The sequence below is a fragment of the Lithobates pipiens genome, unplaced genomic scaffold (genome assembly GCF_037356315.1).
Source record: "Lithobates pipiens isolate NorthernLeopardFrog02 unplaced genomic scaffold, aLitPip1_a1.2 Scaffold_13, whole genome shotgun sequence".
Lineage (NCBI taxonomy): Eukaryota > Metazoa > Chordata > Amphibia > Anura > Ranidae > Lithobates > Lithobates pipiens.
In genome coordinates, this window is record NW_027507718.1 from 399206301 (window position 1) to 399220960 (window position 14660).

At 40.2% G+C, this 14660-nt stretch overlaps 1 protein-coding gene and 1 pseudogene across 1 annotated transcript in view; one reads left to right on the forward strand and one right to left on the reverse strand.

The window, feature by feature from the left end:
- MSR1 (macrophage scavenger receptor 1) overlaps positions 1-14660 on the forward strand; it is a 55986-nt gene that overhangs the window by 29733 nt on the left and 11593 nt on the right. Inside the window, exons 6-8 of the mRNA XM_077477419.1 lie at positions 8384-8446; positions 10561-10620; positions 11119-11217. Coding sequence (XP_077333545.1) covers positions 8384-8446; positions 10561-10620; positions 11119-11217 — 222 coding nt within the window. The remainder of the gene's footprint in view (positions 1-8383; positions 8447-10560; positions 10621-11118; positions 11218-14660) is intronic.
- LOC143979993 (U2 spliceosomal RNA) lies at positions 12609-12692 on the reverse strand (annotated as a pseudogene).

Consider the following 14660-nt stretch of genomic DNA (forward strand, 5'->3'; position numbering starts at 1 on the left):
ATTGGGCAACTAAGTGGCAAATTAGGTTTAATGTTGATAAATGTAAAGTTTTGCACTTGGGGGCTAAGAATATGCATGCATCATACATGCTAGGGGGAGTACAACTGGGGGAATCCATAGTGGAGAAGGATCTGGGAGTTTTGGTAGATCATAAGCTCAATAATAGCATGCAATTCAAACCTGCGGTTTCCAAAGCGAGCAAAGTCCTTTCTTATATTAACCTCCCTGGCGGTATGATTCAGTCTGGAATTAGGTGCTGAAAGCGGTACAATTATTTTGCACGGAAATCTGGCTTTTATTTTGTAGTCCTGTAATTCTTAGGAATAACGCTCTCAAATCTGTTCAAACCAGAGTCTAGCAGACATCCCGGGTATGATATAGTTTATAATATAATAAAGAATAAAAAAAATTATTCAATAATGTAATAAAATCCTAAAACACTGAAAAATTTTCACTTTTTGGTTGCTATGGACAATCTCCAAATTCCAGGCAGTAAAAAACAGTATTTATAATATAAAAGTGCATGCAGGGCATTACACAGACCACTAGGGACAAAGGGGGTGTGTATTTTTTAATACAGCACTGTAATCTGTAAGATTACAGTACTGTGTGTGTTTTGTGTGTTTTAACTTTTTTGATTTTGCCGCCGTTCTCCGCTCCCGTGCGCCGTAACGTCGCAGGGAACGGAGCTCGGCGGCATTCGGCACTGTGAATCGAGTGGAGGACAGCTCCCCTTAAAATCAGGGGGAAATCGCAGGTGCGTGTTATACGCCGATCCTCCACCGTTTTGGAGCCTCTGGGTGGCTTTCGATGAGAAGGGACGAAAGCCGTCGAGGGCGGCCGAGAACTACCGAGCGCCGCCGAGATACGCAGGACTTCTCGGCGGCCCCATTTTTAAAAATAAAAGCTGCAAATAAAACTGACAAGGCTGAAAATGACACTGACAAGGATACAACGATGGACAAGGCTGCATGAAAAGGCTGCAATGATGGACAAGGCTGCATGACAAAGCTGCATATGATACTGACAAGGGTGCAATGATGGACAAGGCTGCATGACAAGGCTGCAGATGGACACTGATAAGGCTGCATTTATGGGCATTTAAATGTAAGTTTTTTTCCTTAAACTTCCCTCCTAAACAATTTTTTTCCTTAAAATTCCCTCCTAAACTTGGGATACGTATTATACGCCGGTGCGTGTTATACACCGATAAATGCAGTAGTTTTATGTCATTTTTATTAATACATTTTTTTTACTAGTATTGGCGGCAATCAGCGATTTTTATCATGAATGTGACATTATGGAAGGCACGTTATGGTTAAAAAGGGAAAGTCTTTACCAAGTGACTATAGACCTGTTCGTTTAACTTCTATAGTCGAGAAGATACTGGAGAGTTTAATAAAATACCACATAGACAAGTTCTTGCTGGAGAAAAATATTTTAAGCAATAGGCACTGGCAGCATGGATTCATGAAAGACAGAAGTTGTCAAACAAACCTGATTTCTTTTTATGAGGAGGTAAGTAAAACCTTGGACAGAGGGTTGACTGTGGATGTGGTATACTTGGATTTTGCAAAAAGGTTTGACACAGTTCCCCCCCACACATGTCTAATGTGTAAGGTAAAGTTTACAGGCTTGGAAAGATCAATCTGTAAATGGATAGATAACTGGTTAAAAAAAACAAATTCAGAGAGTAGTGGTTAGTGATTCTTACTCTGAATGGTCTAATGTTCTCAGTGGTGTACCCCATGGTTCAGTGTTGGGACCCTTACTTTTTAACATCTGTATAAATGTTATAGGGTCTGGGATTAAAAGTACTATTTCTGTTTTTGCAGATGACACCAAGCTATGCAGTGGAATTACGTCCTTACAGGATGTCTCTAAATTACAAGCCAACCTCAATGCTCTGTCTAATTGGGCAACTAAGTGGCAAATTAGGTTTAATGTTGATAAATGTAAAGTTTTGCACTTGGGGGCTAAGAATATGCATGCATCATACATGCTAGGGGGAGTACAACTGGGGGAATCCATAGTGGAGAAGGATCTGGGAGTTTTGGTAGATCATAAGCTCAATAATAGCATGCAATTCAAACCTGCGGTTTCCAAAGCGAGCAAAGTCCTTTCTTATATTAACCTCCCTGGCGGTATGATTCAGTCTGGAATTAGGTGCTGAAAGCGGTACAATTATTTTGCACGGAAATCTGGCTTTTATTTTGTAGTCCTGTAATTCTTAGGAATAACGCTCTCAAATCTGTTCAAACCAGAGTCTAGCAGACATCCCGGGTATGATATAGTTTATAATATAATAAAGAATAAAAAAAATTATTCAATAATGTAATAAAATCCTAAAACACTGAAAAATTTTCACTTTTTGGTTGCTATGGACAATCTCCAAATTCCAGGCAGTAAAAAACAGTATTTATAATATAAAAGTGCATGCAGGGCATTACACAGACCACTAGGGACAAAGGGGGTGTGTATTTTTTAATACAGCACTGTAATCTGTAAGATTACAGTACTGTGTGTGTTTTGTGTGTTTTAACTTTTTTGATTTTGCCGCCGTTCTCCGCTCCCGTGCGCCGTAACGTCGCAGGGAACGGAGCTCGGCGGCATTCGGCACTGTGAATCGAGTGGAGGACAGCTCGATCGCACAGCGCGGCGGACATCGCTGGATCCAGGGGACAAGGTGAGTAACGCTCCCTGTGTCCTCCCCTGCATCGAGCGAAGCCATCCCGAGTCTGGCTCGGGGTTACCGCTCCTGTCAGTATATTCCTACCCCGAGCCAGACTCGGGATTACCGCTAAGAGGGTTAAGAGAGGTATGGACCCCAGAGAGCGAGATATGATTTTGCCCCTGTACAAATCATTAGTAAGACCTCATCTAGAATATGCAGTTCAATTTTTGGCACCAGTTCTCAAAAAGTATAGCCGGGAACTGGAGAATGTGCAGAGAAAGGCAACCAAAACTGATAAGAGGCATGGAGGAACTCAGCTATGAACTGAATTTATTCTGTCTTGTGAAGAAGAGATTAAGGGGGATATGATCAACATGTGCAAATACATAAGTGGTCCATATAGTGAACTTGGTTGGAGTTATTCACTTTAAGGTTATCACAGAGGACAAGGGGGCACTCTTTACGTCTAGAGGGGAAAAAATGAATCTCCAAATACGGAAAGGTTTCTTCACAGTAATAACAGTAAACATGTGGAATAGACTATCTCCAGAGGTGGTTCTGGCCAGCTCAGTAGATTTCTTGAAAAAAAAGGCCTGGATTCTTTCCTAAATGTACATAATATAACTAGCCACTAACATTTGTAGGTAAAGTTGATCCAGGGAAAATCCGATTGCCTCTCGGGGGATAAGGAAGGAATTTTTCCCCCGCTGTAGAAAATTGGATCATGCTTTGCTCAGGTTTTTCACCTTCATCTGGATCAACTGTGGGTGAAGGATTGTGTACATGGAATCGTATTTTATTTTTTTGGTTGAACTAGATGGACTTTGTCTTTTTTCAACTTGACTGACTATGTAACTATGTAACACACACAATCTGCACAATACACGGAAACAAACGCATTATTCAAATGTTCTGCTTTTATATATCTTTCTAGTTGAGGTCCTTTATGTGTCTTATTAATTTAATGCTTTCCAATTTCAGGACATCCTTTCTATGAACTGATACCCAAATGATTTGGGTAAATTTACTATGTCTCATTTAACACAGGAAAGCATCTCACTTGTTTCCTTGCCTTGAAGCTCCAGGCTGGCATTGTGTGCTAATCTTTAGTCTGTAATAAATAAGTAGGAATCTCTCTACTAGGTATACCCACATAAAAGGTCTACCTCTCTACTTCCCTTGCTGGAGTCAATGGCGTTTAGTGGCACATTAATTTTCCCCCGTCCCCATTAAATCATAGCCTTCCTTCTGCTGCCCTGCTTGTCCCTGGTCCTGCAAGGACATCAACCCTCCTTCTTTACCTTCCTTCATTGTCAAAGAAAGGGGCGGGCTGTCAAATGTTACATTTGTGATTGCTTTGATGACCAATTCTGACTGATTCAGTGCCTTTAGTCTATGATTTCCATTGCCTGATTATTGGCATTAGGAGCACACAGGGCATACATACCAACAGTAAGCACAAGGAATTTTTTTAATGTTCACTTAGGCCGCGTACACACGCGGGGACTGTTCGCCCAACTTTGTCCGTCAAACAGTTTCGGCAAACAGTCCGCTCAAAATTAGCATGGACGGACATGGCCACACACGACGGATGAACAGTTTGCTGAAACCGTGCGCGATGACGTGAACGGCACGTACGACGGGACGAAAAATACGACGTCCTATACACTGCATTATAACTTTCGGCGTGTAAATCCTTTCTGAGCCTCCAACTGCTTCCATTGCAAACACATGAATATTAATAAACCCAAACTATAATAACTGTGGCAGGGTGAGCCCACGGCACTGTTTAATGTGGTGGTTTACACCAGATTTTTTAAGAAGCAAGCAAACTAATGGAGCAGGTATGTGTTGGCTTTATATGAGAGCTCAGAGCATTAGAGCTCAGAGGCCCACTCTCCAAAGAGGGTCAGTGTGTGGTCAGTGTGTAAAGGGAACAGTGAGAGGTGCTTGTATGCACTGTACTGTCCAGGACAGGACAGACCAAGGCACAAGCCTGAGAGAGAGTCCAGGATGAACAAAGCAGCAGGGAGCTGAGATATAGCATCTGTGCACAAACACTGGAATGCTTTTGATGGTCAAGAGAACCAAAAGGTATTAACCCCCCTGGCGGTATTCCCGAGTCTGGCTCGGGGGGGAATTTTCATACCAAAAGCGGTATCCCCGAGCCAGACTCGGGACCATATCGCTGGATCCAGGAGGAGGTTTACTTACCTTCTCCCTCGGATCCAGCGTTGTCTCCCCGCTGTACGAGCGAGCCGTGTCTCGCTCGATGCATCACATCGCCGATCTCCGTGCCCTGCGAGCATTGCGACGCACGGGGACGGGGATCGGCGCCAAATTCAAAAAGTGAAAAAACAGTAAACATACAGTATAATGTAATCTTACAGATTACATTGCTGTATGTAAATATTTCACATCCCCGTTGTCCCTAGTGGTCTGCCCAGTGTCCTGCATGCAGTTTTATGTAATAAAAACTGTTCTTTATACCTGGAAACTGGAGATTGTCCATAGCAACCAAAACTGTCCCTTTACATCAAAAATGGTTTTAGACCAGCTAGAAAACAGCGATAATAAATTGGAATCACTCGCAGAATTGAGCGATAGCGATTTGTGGGGAGATCTGTCATCAAATACTGAAAAGTAATGACAGTGACAATTCTGCAACTGAGCAAATTTCAGTGTTTTTGATTTGATTACATTATTGAATAATTTTTATTATTGTTATATTATTATTTGGTACAATTATTTATAATTATTTATTATATCATAATTTATGATTTCATTTTTCAAACTTTATTATACCCGGGATGTCTGCTAGACTCTGGTTTGGACAGATTTAAGTGAGTTATTCCTAGGAATTGCAGGACTACAATATAAAACGCCAAATTTTCATGCAAAATAATGGTACCGCTTTTAGCACCTAAAATCCGAAATAATCGTACCGCCAGGGAGGTTAATCAGAGCAGTAAAGCTGCCAAGAGAGCCAGGAGGCTGAATGTTATGATTGGTTTGTATTGATGATGAGAACTCCCTGCGTGGGAAGACATACCTGTATGAACTTTTGACATTCTTTAATTTTGGAGTGGGTAGGAAAGCCCTGAAAACTAATCCGGGTGTGGAGTAAACTCACTGTTTTGACACAACCATTGAGCTACATAACCCCAACTAGTCACATTATGTACAAGAAAAAAAGAGTAATGTGAGTAATGAAACTTGGCTTAGACCACTTGATAATCCCAGGCTAGTAAGAATCATTTTAAACCAACAGATCTTACATGTTGAGATCCATACCAACCACTTTTCCAGAAGCCAAATAAATTACTTCCATAGCCAACCTTTAATTCACATTTTTGTTTACTTCCCCATATAAAGAATATAGATTTGTATTTAACACGTATCTTTCATAAATCCATCCTGGCTTTAATTTTTTTATTTTATTTTCCATTGCGTACTTTTTTATATGGTTCTTTACTAACCACTCCAAGGTCTTTCAGACAATAGAACTTCAATTCCCTTGTCTATGGTTATTGGGTAAAGGCATTTGAATATAAGTACCACATTTGTTTTACTCCAATCCCTTGGCACACACCCATTCATTAAAGATCATATACAAATTAGGAACAATGGCTTTGAAATAACTAAGCTCCTCTTTTTGAGGATTTATGGATGTAAGCTATCTAGCCCAGGTGCTTTTTTCATGTTTATTTTGCCTAATCACATCAAGACCATTTTAATCTTGAAGCTTTTGTCTATGGATTACAAAAAACATTGTTTTGCAAGAAAATATCACCAAACATCTTTTGTCTATGGATTGTACAAAAATTAATTTTCAAGAAAATATCACCAAATAAAAGCAGTTCATTTCCCCAAAAAATAAAAAATGTATTACTTTGTTATCCTAAAAAGTAAAAAACGGCACTCCCATCTAGGTGATCAGTGTATACTTCAGGGCTTTTAACAGATTTTATAGCAGATACCTGTTTCTGCTGTGAAGAAAAAGCTGTTTGTTCCTCTATGTCCTTTGGATAGTGTTTCTGAATAGAAGCGTTTAATTCAAAATAATCAGTTGGTCCACTCTTCACGTTCTGCTGAAAAAAGCTACAGTGTCTGCATTTCTAATGCAGAGGATACCTAAAATGTAACTTGTATCTCAGTGCAGACTTGGGAAATCAGTGAGCTAATCACACAAGCTGGAAATTGCATTTCTGGGGGTGTCCTGTACACCAAAAGCACAGAGAACACCTCCAGGTTGCCATATTGCATTGAGCTTTACAAAAAAATACATTGGGTGCAGATTCAAAAGCAAATGTCATTTTTAATAACACTTCTCTTTTTAATTTCCTTAGCACAGAGCACATTTTCTGTTGTTTCAGCATTGCTGAGATAGGGAGAGGGAGTGTGCACTTCACATTTGCACTTTTTGAAAAAGGTGTTTGCTACTTTAATGCTGAGAAAAAGCGCCCACGCTCTTGGCATTTACTGGGCAGGCTTCAGGGGTGCAAGCAGAAGCCTACAGGTATGCCAATCACATTGGACTGTATTTTGCAAAAGTTCACAGTGCATTGTAATATAGTAGAGCTCACTTGTCTGTATGGACTGTTTTACTCATGAGGTGAACTTAGCCGTTAAGCCACTGCATTGCATTTGAAATAATATCAAAACATTAGCATGAACATATTCTTTTGCATACACAAAGTTAAAGAAAATATTTTGTTTGCTTTCTTGTTGTTCTCAGTGGCTAAATCTGAGTTCTTATTTGTTAGAGGGCCTACATGCACATACCTTTTGCTTTTAAAGATTTGTGGGAATTTTATTTTCTGTGGGATTTGTATTCTCATTTTCATTTCTTAATTATATATACAGTATTGGAGATGATCAGCATGTACGTGGACTAGGTACTTGCCTTCTGAGCTTCAAGTGTCCTATCTAAAGAATCCTTGGAGTTTATATGTTTATATGCTGATATGTAGATTTTCAATCATCTATTCCTGAAATGAAATGAATGACGAAGCTTAATAACTTGATTTGTATTTGATATACATATATATATATATATATATATATATATATATATATATATATATATATATATATATATATATATATATATATATATATATATATATACTGTATACTAGTCTACATTTTCACCTTTCTGACTAGGTAATGTTAAGCCCAAAGTTACTACTAATAAAAAACAAATAAAAAACGTAATTAGTACCACATCCCTAAAAATTTATTTTGAGAAAAAGAAGGATTACTTAAATAGAATTCAGCCTTAGGGCTGAAATCCTGGTGTCATTCAAGAGGGTCTTTGTATCTAACATACTATCAGACAAGGATATTTTTTTACATAAACAGCTGAAGAATCAGAGAGTTTCCCATTAACTGCCTTACAGAGATAATAAATGAGTTACCTCAGTAACCAATTCTGATTCTGGGAATTTTATGAAAAAGCAACACTGGCTTAAAGTTGTTCTGTGACCTTGCCCTGTCAGGTGATGTTAATCAGAAAGCCTGGTCAGAAACTACTAGGACCTTCTTGCAAACCTGCTAGGTAGTAGGTTCATGAAAAAAGTATTTGATCTCATTTGTTGTTAGTTGTTATTTGATATCTGTACATGAATATGAAGGATTTTCAACAGTAGTACCAATTTATTTCAACTATCCCCTTTGTTATTTAAACTGCTGAATTTTATATTCTAGGTCCTCCTGGTCAAAAAGGAGAAAAGGGTGACAATGGCTTAGCAGGAATAATTGGAAGACCAGGTACATTTTTATGTCATGTTTTTGGAATGTTTAAGATTTGAATACTGCAGCACAATTGGGAATTTCAAAGAATGTTTTGCCTGTATTGCATTAGTTACTAAAAGCTCAAAATGTCCAGAGGCCAGCTTAAAGCACACCTGTCTAGACAGAATCATAGGAGCTGTCTTCTTTTGGTTTCCTTCTGATAATCTTTGTTGCCTGTGTCTGGCTTCAGAGTCACTAGTCTGACATATATGGCATATGCAGCAATAAGGCCCTGTTCACACTAGCATTAGAAACAGTTATTTGAGCCATGTTTTTGTCGCTCCCTGAATAGCCTACAATTGGACAATGTGGACAGCAGACAAAGCTTTTCACATTTGAAAAACATATAGCGTTGCTTTTATTTCCGTGTGGCAAAAATAGGCTATATGTTGAATCTGGGAGCAGTTGAAGCTTGTCAATTCCTTCTTTTCAAGTCTTTGATAATGCACATTTTTTATCACACTGTAAACACACAATAAATGCGTCAAAAATGCACATTAACACAATAGGTGCATTGGGTTGCATTTGTCTCTGTGTTAGAGTTTTAGACTGGTTAACTTACAGTAAACTAAACAATTTAACAGCTTGGTGACCTAAGTGTGGTAGGTGTTATGACATGCAAAGGCACAGCAAAGAAAGGTTTTTGAGAACTAGAACTAAAAGTATACACTTTCAGCAAATTAAGTTTTTGTGCAACAAATTATAGTTATCCAGATCAGTATACTGTATATCCTATTCTCTTACACGAGTGAATGATTTGGGGTAATTCATTAGAATTCTCAAAACTATAAACAAATTGTAACTACTGCAAGTGTTCTTTTTTTATTTAAAGTAAAATACACTAAAATGTTCAATTATATCAGCTATTGAAATTGACTGGTCTCTGAAAGTTGACTTCCAAGCAGAAGACAAATAGGAAAATAAGAAAAAAAAAATATTTGCAGCATAACTACCTGAATTTGACTTGTTAAAAGCCGCTTGCTGGTCTTGTACTTTATAACTCAGACTGAGATGAGTTGTGTTGTACTGCTCAAATGCATACGCAGAGAATTCAAGTAGGGGGAGGGGACACAGAGGTTCATTTACTAAAGGATCTGAAAATGTTCATGCAATAAATTGTGTGAAGATTGACTTCAATTAACCAATCCTGTGCAGATTTTTTTTTTTTTTATTAAGTGAACACTCTCAGATCCTTTAGTAAATCCCATTTCTATGCCATTACAACAAGGTTAATCCACAACTTTCACACCTGCCTTCCTGTTCTTGGACAATTAACATATGCCTTGACATATTCCTTTGTGATTGGATTAATGTGTCTATGCTACCTGTGTAGCTAGCTATACATGCTAGTCTATTGTTCCTGACACTCATTAGAATTGAAGGAGTGGCTTGCGTAAGTGACAAAATGTCTTCAACATTACAGAAAAAGTCCAATTGAATGTGATTAACTACTACTACCAGTTTTGGACTTTCTGGTAGCATACAGATTTGGAGGCATGGGGGATGTTCATTATGAGAAATGATGTGTGCACCAAGCCTGGTACATAAAGATTACTATTACAAGAACTTACAGGACTGTGTCATGTATTGACAAGCATCTTAGTTCAGAAAGTGGGTGCTGCCCATGGATGGTGGCTGACCAAAGATGGTGCCATCCTTCTGGGTAGGAAGTAAGATGCAGGCATTGTCAGGGGAAGTAAAATAATAGAAAAATAATACATTGCTACAAATGGTAAAATAACACATTGCTTATGCATGCACATACAATAAAACAGCCTTGTTTGAGGATAGGTTAACTTTAAAACATTGGGTTTGATTTGCTAAATGGATATAATTCACTTAGAAAAGTGAATTTTACTTTTGCAAGGGAATTTTTTCACATTGCTCAGTGAATGAGCTGAAGCTCTCCTGACTTCAGCAATCCAATCATGTGCAAGCAAGTATCATGATTTCTTTCCCCACAAAGCTAAGTTAAGCTATGTTAAGATTCACTTTGCTAAGTCTAAACTCATTTAGTAAACCAACCCATTGATTTCTATTTTTACTTAATATTTTAACTTGAGAATATGCTTATTTTAATGTATTTCCAGGACCTCCAGGACCCGAAGGACCGAAAGGACTGCAAGGTTATACAGGACGTGGAATTAAAGGTAGAATTTTGCTTGTTTTGAATGTTTTAACGTTACAGAATGGTTTAGGGAGAAAGAGAAAAGAGGAAGAGAGAGAAAAAGAGAGAAAGAGAGAGGAAAAAGAAAGAAAAAAGAAAGAGAGAAAGAGGAAAAAGAGAAAAAAGAAAAAAAGAGAGAGAGAGAGTAAAAAGAAAAAGAGAGAAAGAAAAGAGAAGAAAAAAGAGAGGAAAATGGAGAAAGAGAGAAAAAGAGAGAGAAAAAGAGGGAAAGAAAAAGAGCGAGAGAAAAAGAGCGAGAGAAAGAGAGATAAAAAATAAAATCAGGCAGAGGGAGAGACAAAGAGAAACAGAAAGAAAAAAGGAAAGAAAGTAAGAAAGAAACAAATTATTAACACATGAAATACTTTACAAACTCGTGCTACTGCCTGGGACTGAGCTTTTGTTCCTATACCACTGTCAACTAAGTAAATATCACCTCAATTAACCAACAAATTTATTAAAACTCTAACATTTCTAAAAGGTGACAGAGGTGCCAAAGGTGAAAATGGACAAAAGGGAGAAAAAGGACAAAAGGGAGAAGGAAATTCTGTGGCCCTTACAACCCCTTCTACTAAATCAGGTTTGTGACATTCTAAAACATGTCAAGTCATTTTTTTCTTCCACCATTTTAACTAAAGCAATATGAAGCAAAACATTTTAGAACAGTTTTAAAACATTAGAAAAGTCCGGCGGACTAAGATTGTAGTTTTACACATCAATCTGTCCGCAGGATTTGCATTTCGGCAAACAATACAGCCGTGTGTGTGCTAGTCCGCCGTACTTTTAAAATGAACTGACTTTTCCCACCCGGAGAAAAGTCCACTCATTTTGAGCGCGGCTCCAGGTAGCCGGGACCAGTGAAGGAGGCGTCGCCTGGTATGGACTTAAAGGGGACCCCCCTAAGTCCATATCAGACCCTTATCCGAGCACGCTGGCCCCGCCACCTGGTATGGACTTAAAGGGGACCCCTAGGTCTATATCAGACCCTTATCCGAGCATGCTACCCGGCCGGCCAGGAAAGAGGGTGGGGACAAGCGAGCGCCCCCCACCCCAAAGCACCTTGTTAGGCTCCAGACGGGGACTGGGGTACCAATACATGGCCCAAACCAGATGACCACCTTTCTCCGGAAGGTCTGCCGAAACAGACCCACCCAGGTATTAGGGTAGGGGCTCCCCCGAAGGTAGACCCCCCAAAGAGAGGGCAAACCAAGCCATTAGGCCTATGTCCACCCTCCCACAAGACTTTCAGGGTTGGCCCGAGGACCGACACCCTACTCGCCAAACGTGCAGGTGACAACATAAAATGTGACAAACCACACAGAAATAAAATAAATAAATAAATTGGGGAAGGGATAGTGAAGAGGGAGAGTGAAAAGGTGGCCATTGTGTAACACAATGACCAGGCCCTCCGGCCAGAAATCAAAAATACCTCTGGTCCTAGCCAAAAGGCTCGGCCCTAGAGGCAGGTGTGAAAAAGCGTGTTTACGGTAAAGTGACCTTGGTGCCAGACTTCAAAGTGACAAGCACAGTGAATATAAGGCACCCCTGAACTGCCACTTCAGGGGCACATCACCACAGGCTTTTCAACAAAAGCATCCCCGACCCTCCAGCCCAGACCACAGCAGCCCCCACCCCAGCCAGAAAGGCATGGAGATCCAGGAGCTTAGTGAGAGCCCTTTACCATCAGGCCTCACCCTCACTCCCATCACTCCTACCTAATTACATTCGGGAAGTACTGGCTGTTCCCCCGGTGGGAGAAAGGGGAACCAACGTTCCCTTCCGAAAAAACTGACCGGAGGTAAAGCTGCCCCAATCCAGGCCAGAAGGCCAGGGTCCCCTCCCCTGGCGCCGACCAGTGGTTCTCCATCCTCATCAGAAGGCTTCCCTTTCGGCTACGAACCGCTCCGCGTTAACTTCACACCAGCAGATTTTGCATAGCAACCGCCACACCTGCTCCACCTCGCCGTAGAACAGGGATGGAAGCAAGCGCCACCTCCTGGTAACTGATAAGGACAGATACTACACTTGATCTTAGCCAAAAGGCAGAGAAGCTTGGGGCGCGATGACCACCGGGCACCCTCGATCGCTCCACACAGAGACAGAACAGAGATCTATCAATGTAAACAGACAGATCTCCGTGCTGTCAGGAGTGAGGAGAGCGATCTGTTGTTCAAGTATGAACAACAATCGCTCTCCTCACCCAGTCAGTCCCCTCCCCCCACAGTTATAATCATTCCCTAGGGAACACAGTTAACCCCTTGATCGCCCCCTAGTGTTAACCCCTTCCATGCCAGTGACATTTACACAGTAATCAGTGCATTTTTATAGTAATGATCGCTATATAAATGGCAATGGTCCCAAAAATGTGTCAAAAGTGTCCGATATGTCCGTCATAACCTCAGTCCTGATAAAAATCGCTCATCACCGCCATTACTAGTAAAAAAAAAAAAAAACAATAATAAAAATGTCATAAATCTTTCCTCTATTTTGTAGATGCTATAACTTTTGCGAAAACCAATTAATATATGCTTATTGCGATTGATTTTTATTACCAAAAAAATGTAGAATAATACATATCGGCATAAACTGAGAAAAACATTTGCTTCTTTAAAAAAAAAAAATTGGGGATATTTATTATAACAAAAAGCACAAAATATTGTGTTTTTTTCAAAATTGTCACTCTTTTTTTGTCTATAGCGCAAAAAATAAAAACCACAGAGATCATCAAAAAAAAAGAGGACATTTTGTTTGGGTACTACGTCGCATGACTGCGTAATTTTCAGTTAAAGTGATGCAGTGCCGTTTCGAAAAAAATGGCCTGGTCATTGAACAGCCAAATTTTCCGGAGCTGAAGTTGTTAAAGCTGAGTTCCACCCAAAAATTTAACTACCGCTTTAAGTGTTGGTCACCCCCTGACATGCCACATTTGGCATGTCATTTTTTGGGTGGGAGGATACCCTCTTTTTAGAGGCAGCCAGCTCCCACTTCCTCTGGAGGCTCAGCGATGCTAGAAGGAAGTTTACCTCTCCCCCTCCCTCCCTGCAATCTTCTGGGACACGTTACAGGTCCCAGAAGATTGCCCGGCCATTCACAGCGCACAGTGCGGCTAAGGCATGTGCAATGCATGCCTGGCTGTAAAGCTACATCCGGGTGCCCACAATAAGAATGCCGGGCCATTGAGAATTTTTTTTTTCAGCAGGACTCCGCTTTAAATCACTGCTCCTCTAAAAATTATCTTTTAAACAAAAATGTTTTTGAATTGATAAATGTCACATAGGGCAGTACCCAGGCTCTCATACCATTTTTTATGGCCAATAACCTGCATATAAACCTTTAAAATGGGGACTTTCTGGTCCCATAGACTTTTATAGGGTTCACTGTTCAGGGTTGAACTTTTTCCATGTTGGGGAGTTCTGGTGCAAACCAAAGCGGGAGGTGTTTGGTCCATCACTATTTGTTTATTTGCAAATAACTTTCAGAAGTACAAAATGTAACATTGTGTGACAGTTATGGATTAAGATTTCTCAGTTGTAGCTATAGTAACAAACATTTTTTCATGCTCACTGGTAAAATTAGCTTATTATATATTATTACATAATGTTTCATCTTTAAAGACTCCCTGTTGGCACACTTTACTCTAATGAAGAATGTGAACAAGCAAATACTGTAGATGTAAACCTTGACTTACTTTAACTGTGTATTGGTTATTTAACCACTTGCCGCCTGCCCTATAACAAAAACATGGCGGCATAGTGGTTTCAAAATCCTGACCGGACGTCATATGACGTTACCAGGGGGCGTCGCATCGCTGCGATCATTGTTGCGGGTGTCAGTCTGACACCCGGCAACTACGATCTCGGTAAAGAGTCTCCGATGGAGACTCTTTACCACGCGATCAGCCGTGTCCAATCACGGCTGATCACAGTGTAAATAGGAAGAGCCGGTGATCGGCTTTTCCTCACTCGCATCTGTCAGACGCGAGTAGAGGAGAGCCGATCGGCTGCTCCTCTGACAGGGGGGGTC